General features: G+C 40.5%; 1 protein-coding gene across 16 annotated transcripts in view; it reads left to right on the top strand.

Moving 5' to 3' along the window:
* Positions 1–17,235, top strand: part of mef2d (myocyte enhancer factor 2d) — a 134,277-nt gene that overhangs the window by 99,498 nt on the left and 17,544 nt on the right. For 9 of the 16 annotated variants that reach the window (XM_021310683.2, XM_021310684.2, XM_021310691.2 and 6 more), the window contains 4 exons: positions 6,163–6,341; positions 10,686–10,715; positions 14,586–14,703; positions 15,128–15,296. In XM_021310683.2, the coding sequence (XP_021166358.2) occupies positions 6,163–6,341; positions 10,686–10,715; positions 14,586–14,703; positions 15,128–15,296 (496 nt within the window). The remainder of the gene's footprint in view (positions 1–6,162; positions 6,342–10,685; positions 10,716–14,585; positions 14,704–15,127; positions 15,297–17,235) is intronic. The other 7 variants (XM_021310694.2, XM_021310685.2, XM_021310695.2 and 4 more) reach the window with 2 other exon arrangements.

The raw sequence follows: 17,235 nt of genomic DNA, 5'->3' as shown, positions 1-17,235 counted from the left end.
GTGCTGCTTCTGTGAGTCTCCAGCAAAGCAAAAACAACCAGCCTCTGCTTTGGAATTGTGCTTCATGAATTTTCATACATAATACCGTGTATGTTTTGTCGGCGTATTTCCCTTAATTAGAAATTCAGATATATTTCAAACACGCTTGGATTGGTACACGACCTTCTGCATCAGACCTACGAACTCCGCTTCCTCTGAACATCACTGGACAGTTACAGAATCTGATTGGTTGTGAAAACACCTAAGGCTGAATCTCAGCTGTTTTCTCTTCAGCTATATTCAGGCATCTTGTGGAAGGATGCAGAATTTAAATGAGCACTTCAAATGCTCGGTGCCATCTTCATTTACACAACTTTGGTTAGTCAGTATCCCCTGAGCCACACTGATAAAGTGGGCAAGATTTACATCAAGAACTTCTTAATAAAGGTGCAAGTGTAGGTTTCCTTAACCCCTCTCATATTTCTTTCTTGGTTTATTTATTTTTTGTTGTCAAAACTCAGAAATAATAGAAATATTGCATTTTTTGACCTCCATAACTGTATATTAATGGAAATTATGACACTCTGGGTGTGATTTTGTTTATCATACAGTCATCATAAAAGGAACGTTTCCACAATCGTCAGCATAGTCGGTATAAAGTCCATCCTTGTGGCTTCTATAAGATTTAAGAAAGTCGCCACAGGATCCTGTTTATTGAACATGAAAAACTGCTCATCATCAGTGTGATCGCCTCTAAAAGCAGAAGATTGGTCCGTCTGCTGGTCTGGAGCGTTCAGGTCCGAGTTAAAAGGGTTTTCAGAGAATATAAGTGGTTCTGTCTAAGAAGAACATGCTGCCATGACCTAGGTTTGCAAAGTGGCATCTGAATCAACCAGTAATACTGGATTTATGTTCTTTTGACATAAGAGACCGAAGTAGAGAGTTTTAGGCTCAAAGCACCCACAGGGTAGCTAAATAAATACTTTTTACTGACTGTTAAGCATGGTGGTGCATGGCTGATGATTTGGCCTTTATTTGCAGCTGCGTGACTGCGGCACCTTGCGGTCCTTGAGCTGAACAAGAACTCCTCTGTACACTGAAGTATTCCAGAGTCTAATCTGAGACCATGTTTCTGAGCGCTGAATCCTGTCCCAAGATGGGCCATCAGCAGGATAATTATTCTAAACACATCAGAACAAAACGGAAGGTGTTCTAGCGGCCCAAAGTTCTGTCCTCAGCCTGACTGAGATGCAGAAACTAATGACTTCAAACCTTGACGAATAGAAAGGATGTTGTCGAGAAGTCTGTCAAGAAGAGTCATACGCAGCATGAATTATTGCTCGGTTCCTGCCTTCAGACGGTCTCTGCACAGTCTGGGTGCACCTGTAAAATAAATGTAAAACACATGTTAGTTTCACATACACAGAGGTGTAAATGTGTGTTTAGCACTCATAACTCCTGGGTGACCACCAAGCCACCGTTCCTCCCACAAACATGAACACAACGCAGCCGACAGCTCCGACCACATCCTGCAGCAGTCAGGGTTGCAGCATTCTCACAGGGGCCATAGATCGGAGGCAGGGGACCCTGAACCGACAGGACACAGGTGAACGATTGTTCAAAGGGCTGCTGGGATACACACTCCTCTTTTTTTTTTTTACCACATTCAGTGATTGCCTACATTTCCCTTGCAACACGTTATCATTTGCAGTATCCGCTGTTTCCTCTCCCCTTCTGTCTCTTCAGGATGTTTTTTTCCTTCTTCCAGTTCTTTTCTCCTTGCTTCCCTGCATTTTTTTTTATTCAGCACATCATGCCGGTTTCACTTTCCCACACTCCGCTCTCATTCCTTTTCCTTTTTTCAACCATTTTTTTCCCTCCAATTTCTCATCATTTAAACCTCCTGATTAAATTTTCCTATATTCTCATACTTCTTTAATCATCCACATTCTGTGCATGTTTTCCATTCAAAGACTGTTTTCTCTTGCTGTCATTAATCTATTAATAACCTTTTTTTTTCATTTTTCCCTGCATTTCTGTGTGTCTATCTTACTTCCAGTTTGCCAGTCCTTTAACTCTTGTTCTGTGTCTCCTGCTTTGCTCCCATTCTCAAACCTCTTCCAATAAAGACTTGCCCTCCTGGGTCATTCCCTGCCTTCTCTCGCTTGCATCATTTTCCCTTCTGGGATTTAGCTTCCAGTTCAGTCTGGTTATTCTGTCCACTTCCTCACCTTTTGTTTATGCGGTGCCCTTAATTTCTCCTTTGTCTCCTTTTAAATTCAAGGGGGACTATTGCTCTTGTACTTTCCTTTAATTCCATAAATTAAATGGTTTGACACGAATATGTTAATCAACTCTTCCACATCCTCCATGCACCTTAAAAATCTCCTTTAGGATTTAGGATAAGACCTTATATTTTACACTGCACTTACTTATGGCCCAATATTTGGTGTATTTTAAAGCCACGGTACACCTTGGCTGTCCTGGGTTGGACCCCCTTTTGCCTTTTGAATTGTCTTAATTTGTCTTGGTATGAATTCAACAAGGAATCTGAAACTTTCCTCGGCTATATTGGTCTTTATTGCCAAGATGTCACACAGTTGCTCCAGATGTGTGGGCTGCACATCAGTTATATAAATCTACTGTCCCACCACATTCCTAAAGTGCTCTAATGTCTTGAGCTGTGAAAGCAGTTGGAGTGCAATGTCATTGTCATGTTGAAGAAACCATTTTGAGGCCATTGGAGTTTTGTGACATGGTGCGTTATCCTACTGGAGATATCCATCAAACGACCGTGGTCATAAAGGAATGAACACGGTCCCCAGCAAAACTCATAATGGCTGCGACTCCATTCCATTACACCATCAGCTGCAGCCTGAGCTGTTGATTCAAGGAATGATGGGTTCATGCTTTTGGATTGCTTACATCTAATTTTGCCTCCGCCGTCACAATGTTTCTGCTGAAAAGCAGCATTTTTCACATCCTGTGTTGTCGTATTTTACTGCGCTTGTGTTCGTTGTAGCCACAGTCTGTTTTTGACTTTTTTTAGCCGACGTAAGAGGTACCCAGTGCGGTCCGGTCTGCTTAAAGGTTCTGCTTACATTCAGACTTTCACCTACAAGGTGGTAGCGAGTGGCTATTTGCCCCCATCTGGCCTTTCTATCATCTCAAACCAGTCTGCCCATTCTCCCGTCTGCCCATCTTCCATCAACAAGCTATTGTCTATGAGAGATGGTTGTGCATGAAAACTTCAGTAGATCAGAAGTTTCTACACACCACTCCAGTTTTATACCAACAACTATGGCACATTCTTTGTACCGTATTATTATTCTTAGTTTGAACAATATAAAGTTGTCCTCATGTTTTGATGAGGGAGTTATTGTCATGTAATTGGCTGATTTGCTGTAACTTATTAACTAAAATCACAAATCAGTCTCAGACCAACTCATCCACAGTTGCATATTATACCATTAATGACTGTTGATTCTTTTTGACATATACCATGGATCCACCATGGAGTTATGCCAGATTATGCCTAATTCAGATCATCTGCGTCTCTCTCCCCAGTAATATTCTCCAGGTTATTCTAGTGCTAGAAGTTTTTGTTTTTCTTTAAAAACCAGAAGGCATATATAGTTTCTCATATACAGATTTCATTCATGAACACCACAAACAAAACCTCAGCTTATTAGCTCCTATTAGAATATATTTTTGGTTAAATGACAACGTCGCCCTCAGAAATGTTGCACACATAAAGAATGGAGCGCCAATCTTGTTTTCTTCACTTCTGCTTTTATGTTCCACACCCATCTTTTGTATTTACTTTATTTATTTGTTTCCATAGCTACTAAACAACTAGAGCCTTCCTCCCTCTTATCACCAAACTTCCTCCTCCTTTGTCCTCCTCTTTTCCTCATTCTTTCTGTCCTTCTGAGTTTTTCCCCTCACCCACCTCCCTTCCTCCGCTGCCATGCCTTCCTTCTTCTCTCCGAGCCGACATCAGAGGCAGCGTCGACTTGTTGTTGTTGTCAGGTTGCGTTTACGGGCTCCGTGTGTGTAAGTGAGATGAAGCAGAGTCACATGCCACTGTCGTCTGCAGGCAGCGTCATGGAGAAGTGTTATCTGCTATCACACAAACTCTCCCCCCCCCCCCACCCATCAGACAGGAGTACTGCATCTGTGTGTGTCACAGTGTGGGAAAGTCCCTGCTGTCCCTACGCTGTGATTCAGTCTCTATTTCAATAGACTTGTCTTTTAACCTCAGCACCACAGACAGGCTGGAGACCGCTGGAGGCTTGTTGTCATGACACTCAGCCAACCTGTCCTCCTTCATCCTTCAATCCTCCACATCTCATTTCACATCAAACAACTTACTCATGATAGCGCGCCAAACTCGTATATGAAGACATGCACCGTATGAAAAAAATGAAGTTTCGTGTAAGACATGCAGAAGTGTGGCAAAGGAAGCAAAACAAAGCAAGAGCAACAGGTGGTTTGCTGCGGCTTTAGCCTTACGTGTGTCGGGCGTTATTCATCCTAAGAGCAACGGTTGTGTTGCTGTGAAAGGGTTAGGAATGTGACAGTTGTGCCTTTTCAAAGGCAGGTGTTTTCGCCGGTGCCGTCTGCAATGTGGCCCATCATGTTGCTGGAATGCCCGTTTTAGAAAGAAGAGAGCAGATGCTCTTCTTACGGCAGAAATTTTAATGTTTCAAGTCTTTTTGAAGCTGTTGTTTTCCTCTGGAACAGACCCGATGGAGACGCTTTAACCATGCGCTCTACACATACTGTAACTAATTAAAGATACTTTTTCAACAACAGGGAGGCAGATTATCTCTGCTGCACCTTGTGCTCTACTCTGAATGCCAACCTGGTGTTAATTTGACGCTTAAATTAGGGATAAAATGGTGAAAATCTGGGGCCAGAATTTCCAGAAACCCTGACGAAATTGAAACTTCTGATTTTATAGTGACTTTTCTTTTTTTCTTAGCAATGTGCCAGTTTCCAGTATCAAGATATAATTACGGATATAAAAATGTTCAGTTTTAAGGCCACTACAATGTTCCTTCTTATCATTCCTACGATTAAAATTGTTTTAATTAAATGACAGGGAAGCCCCTCCCCTACCTGTTGCTGTGCTCTGCCAATTTCCCATCTTAAAGAAGATTACCACTCTTTTCCATTGCTTACAAAAAGGCAAATTTGGCTGTTTGGAAATATTTCTGAGGGCAGAAATCACAGATAATCATTTTGGCAAAACTAAAGGAGTGTCAGCCATCACTATTTTGAAGTTAGTACCATTTTCAACTACCCTTGTCAATCAATAAACTTTATGTCAGGTATAACTGTTAAATTTGTGTTTCTTCATTTTATAAATTTGTATTTTTAGATTTTTTTTCTGGATACTATGACATAGTGAGTCTAAGTCAGTTTCAAGGTTGTTATATAGTGTAAATCTATACTGGCCTATACCTAGTTGATAGCTGTTACTTAAAATGTGGCTTTTATTGAAAAGTTATGCTTAAATACAAATTATGTGACTAAACCTATCAAGTCTTAGCAAGAAATTCTCTGGATTATTCAAGTATTTGCCAGTTCCTCAAAGATTAAATAATAATCTGCACAATTTGCAATTCTAGTTCATAAATACACAAATAAACAATAAAATAATTGAATCTCTAACAACAGTTTCATGCATTGCATTTAAAGCACCTTGTAAGTGGAAAAAACTTCCTGGGTTTAATGACCATGAAATCGACTTGTTAAAGACGGCATTTTCTTAGCGCTCACGATGGAAAGAGCCCAGAGACAATTATGTGTTTTTGTTTACACCAAGCTGAGATGAGTGAAAGAAAAGAAAAACAGAGGGAGAGATACCGAGAGCAGGAATAAAAATGTTCTGGAGAGAGCTTGGCACCATTTTGATGTGAAGGAGCCGTAGAAAATCAGAGCGGCGCCAAGAAAACCTTGTTTGAGCTGCAGAAATGATGAGGAACATGTGGCGCGACAAAAGGTTTCCAGCGTGCTAATGAGAACAGGCGTACACGCCGACAACGTCAGACAAGACACACTTCACAGGTAGAGAGAGGCTGTGAACACATCAGAGCAGACCCAAACAAAACTTCTTCCCTCCCTCTCACGTCACCAATCCTTAATGTTAGTTTTCTTCTGTGTTTGTCTCTCCAGCTAACGGCTACATCAGTGCCAGGGCCTCCCCGGGCCTCCTGTCCGTTTCCAATGGCAACAGCCTGGGAAAAGTAGTCCCGGCAAAGTCTCCACCTCCGCCCAGCCCTCAGATGGTCAACAGCCGGAAGCCGGACCTGAGGGTCATCACTTCACAGAGTGGAAAGAGCCTCATGCAGCTGGTGGGCAGAGACACACTTTGCATTGAAGTTACTGGTTTTATCATCTCAGGGCAATCATATAAATCCTGCCGTTTCTGTTGGTAGAAAGCGAACAGCGGAAGGCTGGATAGCAGATATCGTGTGTTTTTATTTGCCATATCCTGGTCAGGATTTTTATTTATTGTCCTTGACCCCAATCCAAGTTATTGAAGAACAGCCACTGGCCAACATTAAATCTGGTTTGATACCTGATCTATATTAATTAAATCAAAGCCATTTGAACGTTGATACCTGCTTTATATTAATTAAATCAAAGCCATTTAAACGTTTCAAAATGCACTAAAATAATGCATTTTACTAACACAATACAGTCTTAATTACCATTCTTTTATCTGGTGCCTTGCAAAAGTAATCACATCCTTGGCTTTTGTCTATTTTGTTACATTCCAACCTATAATTTAAATGTTTTTCTAATCTTTTTTATGTGATTGATCTACAGTCTAAGTTAGTGAAGTGAAAAAGCCCTAAAAGGTTCAGAGGCAACCGATTACCTTAATTAGTGAAATGAAGTCCACCTGTGTGCCACCTAGGTGTCCCATGGTCTGTCAGTGTAAAAACCTTTTGTTAGCCTCAGAGGCTGCAGCACCACAGAGCAAGAGGCATCAGAACATGAAGACCAAGGAGCTCTCCAAGCAAATCAGGAACAAAGTTGTTGAGAAGTACGAGTAAGGGTGGAGTTATAAAAACAATATCCAGATCTTTGATGTTGCCCTGGAGCAACATCACCCGCTCGAGCAAAACCTGTCAGTCTACCTGTGATCTGACCCAAAGCATACTGCAAAAGCAACACTCGACTGGTTTAAGAACAAACATTTAAAGGGTAACTCATCCCCAAATCAACTTTCTTTTGCTAATAAACTGTTAATGTTGTAGTTTTATAATGCTGCCTACATGTCCTGGTCATTATTTTGACAAATGACTGCATATTTGTGTCTAAAACTGTCAGTGTGGCGCCCCCCTAAGGTTTAACGAGTGGCTTGCATTGAATATCCAATCAGTGTTGCTATTGGTTCAAAGGTTTTTGTCATGTCATCCAGAATAATAGACGTCAGTAGCTCCGCCTCGTACACCTCCGTAGCGAGTAGGAGTTTGAATAGTGAGTTTTGTGCTCCTTCTGTTGATTTTTCAGCTTAGCGATTTATTAGCTTAGCATTCAGTTAGTTTATTTAGCATTTATGTCAGTTTCACAGGTAGCACCCTGACTACTGATTCCTGGTCCACCAGGCACCGCAAAATTTTACATGTATGACATTGGGCGAAGTAAAGCTCTGGTATGGTGGTGAGTTATGCTTTAAGTGTTTGGGAATGGCCTAGTCAAAGTCCAGACCTCAACCCAACTGAGGATCTGTGGTTAGACTTAAAGATCGCTGTTTACAAATAAAAATCATCCAACATAAAGGAGCAGTTGAGCCCTTAGGAATGGGAAAAAATCTCAGTGGTGAAATGTGGCGAGCTCATAGAAACTGATCCACAGCTCTACAAAGTACTGACTTAAGGGGGGTGAACAGTTATGCACCTGAGGTTTTCTAAAATTTTGCCCTATTTGTTGTTTGCTTCACAATGAAAAAAATAATACTTCTTCAAAGTTGTCGACTTGTTCTATAAATGAAATGGCGCAAACTCTCAATTCATTTTGATTCCTGGTTGTAAGGCAACAAAACATGAAAAATGCCAAGGGGTTTGAATATTTTTGCAAGGCACTGTACCGGTTTCACTTACCAACGACCAATAATTGTTTTGTTTCTTAGGACAATGTGGGTTGATTCTACAGTAGAAAGCTGTAATGTTTTAACAAACATAACTTAAAGCCAGATAAAGATATGCTGGTCAATAAATTCACATCTTGCTTATGTCCTGTTCTCCGAGCTTAGTGTTGAGGATTACCTCCAAACAGTAGGTGCACACTTGAAGCATGGAAGATGCACAGTAATTAAATATGAGTGTGAACAAACGTTTCATGCATATCCTGCCGTCTAAACCCCAGTCACTATTACAGAGGGACCACTCTGCTGTCCAGCAAAGCAGGAGAAACTTAAAGGCATTGATTTATGAACGTTAGCAACCGGAGATATAAAAGTTATGCTGAACTGTTAGTTCTGACTGAGGAGAAAACTCTGCGCCTTACAGAGGAGCGGCGGGGAGCGGGTTAGATTTGGACTTAGAAACAAGTTGTGAGTTTTACAGTTTAGCAAGTATCGAGCAATGCTAATCCCTAATAATGTTAAAAGCAGTTTTAGAAGATATTACCTTCATTTGACTTTGTTTATTCAGACTGGTAAGGCTGTCTCAGCTCATGGATAATTAATGAGCGTTCACTGTAGTAATGCTTGCTAAATTACAGCTTTAGTGCTTTAGTTACTGAATGTTGTAGCTTTTAGACCACTTTGCAAATGTTTTACACCCCGAACAGCAGAACGCGCCGCCCTTCTCAGCCTCTGTAGCTCAGGGTTGACCTGATGTGACGTTTAAATGATTCTGATGCTCAGTCATAGAGCCGCACACATTGGATCGCAGTCGTACTTTGGAAGATAGGTATGTGCAACGGGGCAATCACAAAGAGCTCTTTGGATGTAGTATTTGCTGAGATACTTTATTTCAAGCGTCATGCATTCACACTCTGTACATCAACAATGTGTTTGACCAGTCGAATGGAGTCTATCTGCCCTAAGCTCACACCAGCCGTTTGTTTGTAGTGGAAGATACCAAAGCTACTTTATTATGAGGACGTTGTGTCATAATAAAGAAAGAAAAGACTCAGTAACGTGTGTTACTTGTAATTGATATTTTCAGCACAGTTTTCAGCAATATTGTCAAAATAGATATTTTGCTCATGAAGCCATTTAACCTCACATTGTTATGTAATTATCCGTCTTGTGAATTTAAATACAGCTGAACACAAAGACAAAGTTCCCAGTAATTATGTCAGAAAACACCAGGACCAAAACCAAATGTTGTTTATTTAAAAGCTTTGTGGATCAAGAAAGACTCGTTGGAACATCTCTAATGAATGACCAGCGTTTCAGCAGCGTTGTGTGCCGCTGTCAAGGTTTAGGGTGGTATATGCTGGATGAGCAGCGGCCTGAGAAGCACTCAGCTCTCTCTTACTGAGAACGTCATTATGAAAGGTGACATTTTCAGCAGAAAGAGCAAAAAAGAAAAGAAAAACAGCAACAACATACACAGGTTACAATACTCTTTTGTGTGGTGTGTCTGACCGTCACTGGCACTAGATGTGCAGAAGATGCTGGGAGATAAGTTTCATCAGAGACTCGGAGTACTGGTCATTTCAAAATACTGCGATCAGGACCCAGATCGAAACTTTTCTTCTTTTTCTGTTGTAAACATTAGAATAAAATGAAGACACTTAGAAATGTTTCAACTCTCCAGTCATTTCAGCTTTGGGACTCAAACGGCGTCTCAAAGAGATGATGAGCTAAGAGTTTAGTCGTGTTCCCTAGTCAGCCTTAAATGAGATTTAACAGGATGCGCCTGGTATCCATCATCATTCCAGATGAATTCATCTTTACAGTAAAACTATGAGGACATTCCTCTCACAGCTCTTGTTGCTCAGCAGCTATCTGAGGCTCTTTGAAACAGATTTCTCCTTTTTTTCCCCTGACAGCAGGACATTTTTACCCTCAACTTAGAAAAATTTCTTATTGCAGATTTAATTTAAGTTGCACTCCTGCCTTTTTGGCAGCATTTGAGCGTTCTTGTGCACACCTCCAATCAAACCATTAATAAACGTCAAGTGGAAACCTGTTGAGCAGGTATTATATTTCATAAACCTGAAATATAAGAACACGTTTTTGGCCTGTGATGCAAACGGTGAATCCAAGATTATCTGTCATGATTTCCATTAATTTTTGGAATTAGGCTTTTTTTTCATCAGATTCTCCCAAAGTGATTTCATATCAGAGGATGTCATATAGTCGTGATTATTTTGCTCAGACTTCGTTAAAAACAGCAGAATTTTTTCTGTCAGTCAAACTTTTTGGAAGCACACAGTGAACAAGTCAACCTGCGACGAGAAGTGAAACTCACAGTGTTTACAGGCAGAGTTGTGCTGACTGCTACGGATGTTTAAAAATATTTAATGTCTCTACAATCCAAAATGCGGATCTCATCGCCCCCCCTCACATTTCCGTCGTTGCTGTGTCGTTTCTGCAGAGCAGCAACGATGGGAAAAACAGAGACCCCGTTTTCATGCAGGGTTGTTTATATCACAGACGGTTCACAGGAACTTAACGTCCTCTGTTTCTTTTACTCCCCCCCCCCCACACCCGTCTTCCACCGGCCGTGCAGACAGAGGAAGAGCTGGAGTTGGTGAGTGAGGTGAATAGACTTTAAGAGTTTCAGCCAAACTCTGTGTGATCTCCCCGAGCATGAGTGTGACACGGGCAGTAGATGCATCCCATATCCGGGGTAACCCAGCTACGAGCGCACATGAAGGGAAGGCGCCGGAGCAACACACTAACAGACGGACTATCACCTGGTTGCTTCGGTTCATAGAAAAGCTTTAGATGGAGGATTATGTTGTATCAGCAAAACTTTCATCTGGGTCATCCTGTTGGCAGAGTTACGTCCCTGAATCAAGACAATAAAACATGTGCTAGACTTTAGGGTGTCATTTCAAATTTTAAACTTTAAATCTAGACTTAATTGTATAGAAAAGAGACATGTCAGAAAAGATTAAACATTTACTTTCAAAAAAATTGTGTTGCCACCTCTGGTAAAGATGAAAAGACTTAAAAATATATCTTTACAGATATTCTCTAGATTGTTTAGAGCCAGATTGTTCCATATTATCCTCTCTTCTCTTTAGCTTAACACATCTATTGGTTTTAGGTCTGGGGACTGTGGTGGCCATGCAGGAAAGTGGAGTCAATGTCTGAAAACCATTTCCATGTTGACTTGATCTTATTATTTGGAACATCGTCCCAACGAAAGTACTCAATAGGGCCCTGTTTTCATTTTTCTGACAGACACCACTAGACGTTTATTTAAAATGTCCGGGTATCAGAAGGGTTCATGAATCCTAAAAACGTTCCCAGGCCCACAACACGTTACCAAGTGAATATTGGAAAGAAGATGAGGTGGAACTGCTGAAATAAATTGAAAACCAGCTGGCTGGTCTTACCAGCAGATGTGTTGGTCATACCAAACATTTCTTTCTTTTATAAGTAAAAGAATATGTATACAAAAATATGTATTTATTTTATACAGATCAACAATTGGTCTCCTCGAGTGAAATACTTAATATGACGAAAGAAAAAAAAAATCCTCCAATTTTTTTGATTCTCTTGATGTCTTAGAAATGATTACAAGTCATTTATGTGTAGCAGCATTATTTATCGGCAATTCCAAGTGAATATTTATGCTGCAGTAGAGACCGGGCACGTTTGTGCAAGCCAGTGACTGTACGAGAGGAAGCATTAAGGGAACTGGGGCAACCAGCTGACTCTCTGCTGTGTGTGAAAGCTGCTCAGCATGTGCATGTTTGGTTTCATCTAAGTGTCTCTGCTCAGAGGATCAGAGAGAGGAAGCTCCCAAAGTCTCCAACCTGGAGCGCAGATGGACATGTTAGCCTCAGATACTCTGACCCTATTCGGTCCTACGCACACACACACACACACACACACACACACACACACACACACACACACACACACACACACACACACACACACACACACACACACACACACACACTCTGCTTTTTCAGACCTATCCGAGACCACCAAAAATTGGCACCCTCTTCAGACATCTTAGAAACACATTGAAAGGATCTATGGGCTTAATATCACATTAATGTCTACAATAACGTAAAATCAAATCAAAGCAAAGCAAAACTTTTATATTCTTTTTAGGTCTGTGCAGTGTGGTGGCTGAAAAGCAACTTTCTATTTATCGCAGTGGTCTCAATATGGATGTTTTTTTTTCTAGCAATAGTCTCCATGTTGGTAGAAATGTGAAAAAAACACACACACACGCACACACAAAAGCATGCACATTTCTTTGCATAAATATACACAGTTCAGAGCAAACACATGTCACATTGTGGCATACCTGTCTGCTCACATTCTTCTATAATAAAAATAAAAAAAAATCACATTCCTTCACACACGTTTCCACACACTCATCCCCACTCATCTCTTACTCCTGTCAGCCCCGTCAGTGCATGCTTTCCTACCAGCATGAGTCTTCCTGCACGGCACTACCTCTCATAACACCTTCCACCCCGACTCCACGTTACGCCAGAGCCGGGTCCGGGCGACAGGCGTTGCCGTGCCAACGCCACCTCAAGATGCGAGAATTTTCTCATCTCGCAAAATGATGTTAAATTATCGCAGGAAAGTTGAACACCGCGGGGAGAAGGCAGTTGGCAGGATTTTCTTGCAGAGAGTGAGATGTCTCAGGACGCGGCATGATACTGAGCACATCTGCCCTGCAGACATATGAAGCGATTTGTTAATTAGAACGCTTCAGATATCTGTATTATATTATACATTCTGTTAGTCTGCTAAGTAAAAGTTTGAAAATGTAAAAAAAAAACAAGATCTTAATTAGATTGTTCCTGCATTTGTTTGTCCAAGCAGAGGGTACAATGTATTTATTATTCCAGCTCAAAGTTTATAATGAATATTTTCTTTTTAGTTGTAACTAAATTGTGCAAGGTTTCTGCATCCCTTCCGCTGCACACTGGAAGGCACATGCTAACCATTATCATTATTGCTGTTGAAAATGGATGAAGTCATATGCCCTGAACTTCCACACTCCGGTCCATATAAGGGAAAAAAAGGCACGATTTCTCGTGAAAGCACATCAGACCGTCTCACAACACAGACCCAGGGCTCTCAGTCTTCACAGAGCAAACTTCTCACACTGCTTGAACTTTGTAACAGCTTGTTGTGTTACAACCACAAACTTTAATGCATTTATTTGGGATTTTATGTGACACATAAATAGTTGTTAAATGGAAGAACAGTAAGATATGATTGTTAAGATATTAATTAAAAAACATCTAAAAATGTTGTGTGTGTTTGTGCTCAATAGGCAATAGGCATCTGTCAGAAGACAGATGGAATTAAAAGTCTATATGACCTTATAGAGGCTACAAGAATATATAGACTGGATGATAACCCTAAACACACAGCAGAGAAAACACATTCACTGATACTCTCTATTCAGTCTGACTAAGTTTTAGTTTCTGCTGATTGTCTCTAGGGCAGCGCAATTAATCGAATTTGCAATATAATCGCAATTTTAAATTATGCAATTTCCAAATCGCAGTGTTGTGGAGTTTTTTGGCTATGTAACAATCAATGGATCAGTCCTTTAGGTGTCAGTAATATGTTTAAAGTGGGTTTGCTCCAAACTTTCAGGAATGTCACCACAGCATTAAGTACCGATCAAACTGTTAAATACATAGACTTGTTTGTTGGTTGCACTTTATGTTCAACGAGGATTGATGTCCAACTCAACAAGCTGTCCTCTTGGATAATAATATTCTGAATAATGAAACAGTTACATTTCTCGTTATAAATAGTCCTTGTTTGCAAACATCTTTATCTACAGGCTATTGTTGTTGCTTGTGATTAATGCAGAGAAAAGTCCAAATTAAATCGCAACTTTGGCTGAAATAAATCACAATTTGATTTTTGGCAAAATCATACAGCCTTAATCGTGACATACCCCAGAAGACTAGTGCTGGATAAAAAAAAATGCCACACTTTTCACATTTTAATTTGTAAAGCAATGCAAGAAATGTATCATTTAGTTCCACGTCACAATTACACCGAGTTTCTTTTGTTTGTCTTAGAAATTCCTCATACATGCAATAAAGTCTCCTGTCGTAACATTACAAAATGTGGAAAAGTTCACGGCGTGTGAATTCTATTGCAAGGCGATGTAGATCCACAGGAAAAAAACAGTAGAACTCAGTTGGGGTGTTTTAGAGAGAGACGCTTTGGATTCTTTGTATGTTGGATTATCCCTCAGATGAAGTTACATCAGAGCAATATTGCCACAGGAAATAATAATTTAGCATAAATTAACTACTCTGCACATAGAGGACATGCAGAAAATTTCATGGAGACTTCAGTAGTTAGAACAGTGAGGCCTTTTATGAAAGCACTTCAGCTGTAAACAGTTCTCTTAATTAAATGACGTTCACTTTTGTCGTCCGTCTTTTTTTTTTCCCAGAATGCTCAGCGGCTAGGTAGCTCGCAGGTGACTCAGCCGCTCACTACTCCAGTGGTTTCTGTGGCAACACCCAGCCTCCTTGCTCCCTTCCCTGGCATGCAGACGGCCTACAACACCGGTGAGTCCTTAAACGCAGCGCTGCCCCACGCAGAGAGCCTCCACCGCTGCTGTCGCTTTGCATCAGGGCAGGGAAAAGATTAGTGCCAGCAGGGCTGAATTTCAAGTCATGGCAAAGAGGCAAATTTATTAAAAAAAACAAAACAATGCAATCTATTATTTCATTTAAAAAAAAAATCTATTAAGTGCCATGAAGGAAAAGCTTGCAGTGTGGTGCCACAAACCACTATGAATATTCACTTTGTTCATTGTGTGAGAGCTTCTGGAATGATTCCACTTCAAAGGTCCACATTAATATGGATTAGCCCTGATTAATATTGATGCACCAGAAAGTTGTATGATGTAAAACAATCCCCTTCTTCTCCATCTCTTCTCTCTCTCTCTCTCTCCCTCCAAATGTCTTTTCTTCCATCCCTTAATCCCAGAGTACCAGCTGACGAGTGCGGATCTCACAGCCCTTCAGACTTTCACGCCACCAGGGCTGGTGCCTGGCAACATGGCTGCCTGGCAGCAGCAACCAGTCGTCTCCCAGCAACAACAACAGCATCAACAGCAGCAACAGCAGCTGACACTGGCGTCACTCAACAACTTGGTGTAAGTCCCCTTTTACACCTGTGACTAACTCGTTAGATGGACTCATTCATTTCTGGACGATTAACCTTTCCCCCTGAAACGACTGATCCTCAGATCTTTTGCACAAGCACACGCATCAGCTGATTCAGTAAAGCAACTAAAGTACACGTTCTAAAAGGACCTCATCCATAAAAAAAAAAAGCTGTGGCGTCACCCTCACTGCAGTTCATTTATCTTGTGGTGACCTAGATAGCCCACCTCCTTCCTCCATGAGCCGACTCCCTCTGCGGTCCCCAGTCTGATTTAGCTCCTGGTACAGATGCTACAAGCTGTGCTATCCTGCACACAAGATTTTACAATCTAAAGCATGAACCTTATTCCTATTTAGACTGTATAGGAACTCCAGGAGTCTGTTTGCTTGACTAAAGTTTACTTTAGTTTAACTTTAGTTAAGCAAGAACAGGATGAACTGATGAGGAAGACCTTAGTATTTGTAGTTCTGATTTACCTGCTGTTGAATTGCTGCAAAAACACAGATTATTGCAATTCACCCACTTTAGTCTTCTCTTCTACAAAAAGCTGATGTCTGTGTTATTTCTAACAAAGATAAAAGTAGTCAAAAATATTGTGTACATTTTAAAAGGTTTAGTTATTAAAGTAGAAGAAGCTAAAGAACAATTTAAAATCAAATATTTTAGATGTCCTATAAACTCTTGTCCCATCTAAGCAGCTCAAGAAATACTCAGGTTTAAAGGATAGAGTAAAAATTTACAAATCACATTTCTACATAACTGGAACATATTGTAAGTAGTTTTCAGAGATTTGACAGTACATAAATATCAATCAACTTTAAAGTCATGGTTTGATACTTTTTTATTAGTTTGCATCAGAATCAGCTCTAATTGTCCAGTTTGTGCAGACAAACAAGTAATTTGACTCGAGTTCAACTTGGTCTCAGTTAAGACATTTTTAAGCATAGGTAGAGCATAAAAAGATGAATTATATAATATATTCTACTCCTGTGTAAAAATGTTTTTGAATAAATATGTTTACAAAGAGGAAAGCATGGTTGGGTCGGTGTAAACAAGCGTTGTATCGATCTGGTCTCTGAATGTTAAGTGATCATCATAATGATCGCCTCAGGGAAGAAACCGGCTGGTTTCAGCGACTATCGCTATGTAGCGTTGATCTAAACATAAAAGTCTAAACAGTTTGGTGTCTGCAGAGACGTTAGCTGCCCTTTTCCTGACCTTGACCTGGATGGAGGGAATGTCAGCCCTGGTGATCCTCTCTGCAGACCTAATGGTTCATTGTTGTTTGGACCAGACTGCAAAGCACTGATCCTACCATCAGTGGCACTCCCCTAAATAAAGTTAAAACACAAAACTGCTGATTTCACTTTTATTCTTTTGCTTTGCAAGTCAACAAAGTTTAGAACAGATTTTTTTTCTTTACCAAATAAGAAGAGTCCAAAATTAGATATAGCCTAAAAGAATAAAAAAAAAACATACAACTGTGTATGTACATGATAGGGAAGCTAGTGTTTGTGCCTCTTTCTACACTCCTACAGTTCTTAATGCTTTCTTATTTTTTTATTTACTTTGTTGGCCATAAACACGTGGAACTAATTTTTAGTGTCTCATTGTTGCAACCAAGACTTATAATGATGTTAGCAAGCAATCTATGCTCCATCCGAACAGCCTTAATAATGGGTCTGTCCCAATTCAGGGGCTGCCTCCTTCAAAGGACTCAGTCTACGTGGACTGGGTCCTTAGTGGACTGCGGAAAAGAGAATTTTGAATTATTATTATTAACTGAATTATTTCTCATAGCGGAGGGCCAGCAGGAGGTGGAAATGTGTGCCGAGGCGAGCCGGCTGCGGTCCAAACACGCCCAATCATTTTTTACATCAAGAGATATTTCAACAAACCAAGCAGATATTTCAGTTTAACATAGCTAG

The sequence above is a fragment of the Fundulus heteroclitus genome, chromosome 3 (assembly GCF_011125445.2).
Source record: "Fundulus heteroclitus isolate FHET01 chromosome 3, MU-UCD_Fhet_4.1, whole genome shotgun sequence".
NCBI lineage: Eukaryota > Metazoa > Chordata > Actinopteri > Cyprinodontiformes > Fundulidae > Fundulus > Fundulus heteroclitus.
This window is presented reverse-complemented; position numbering and strand designations above follow the sequence as displayed.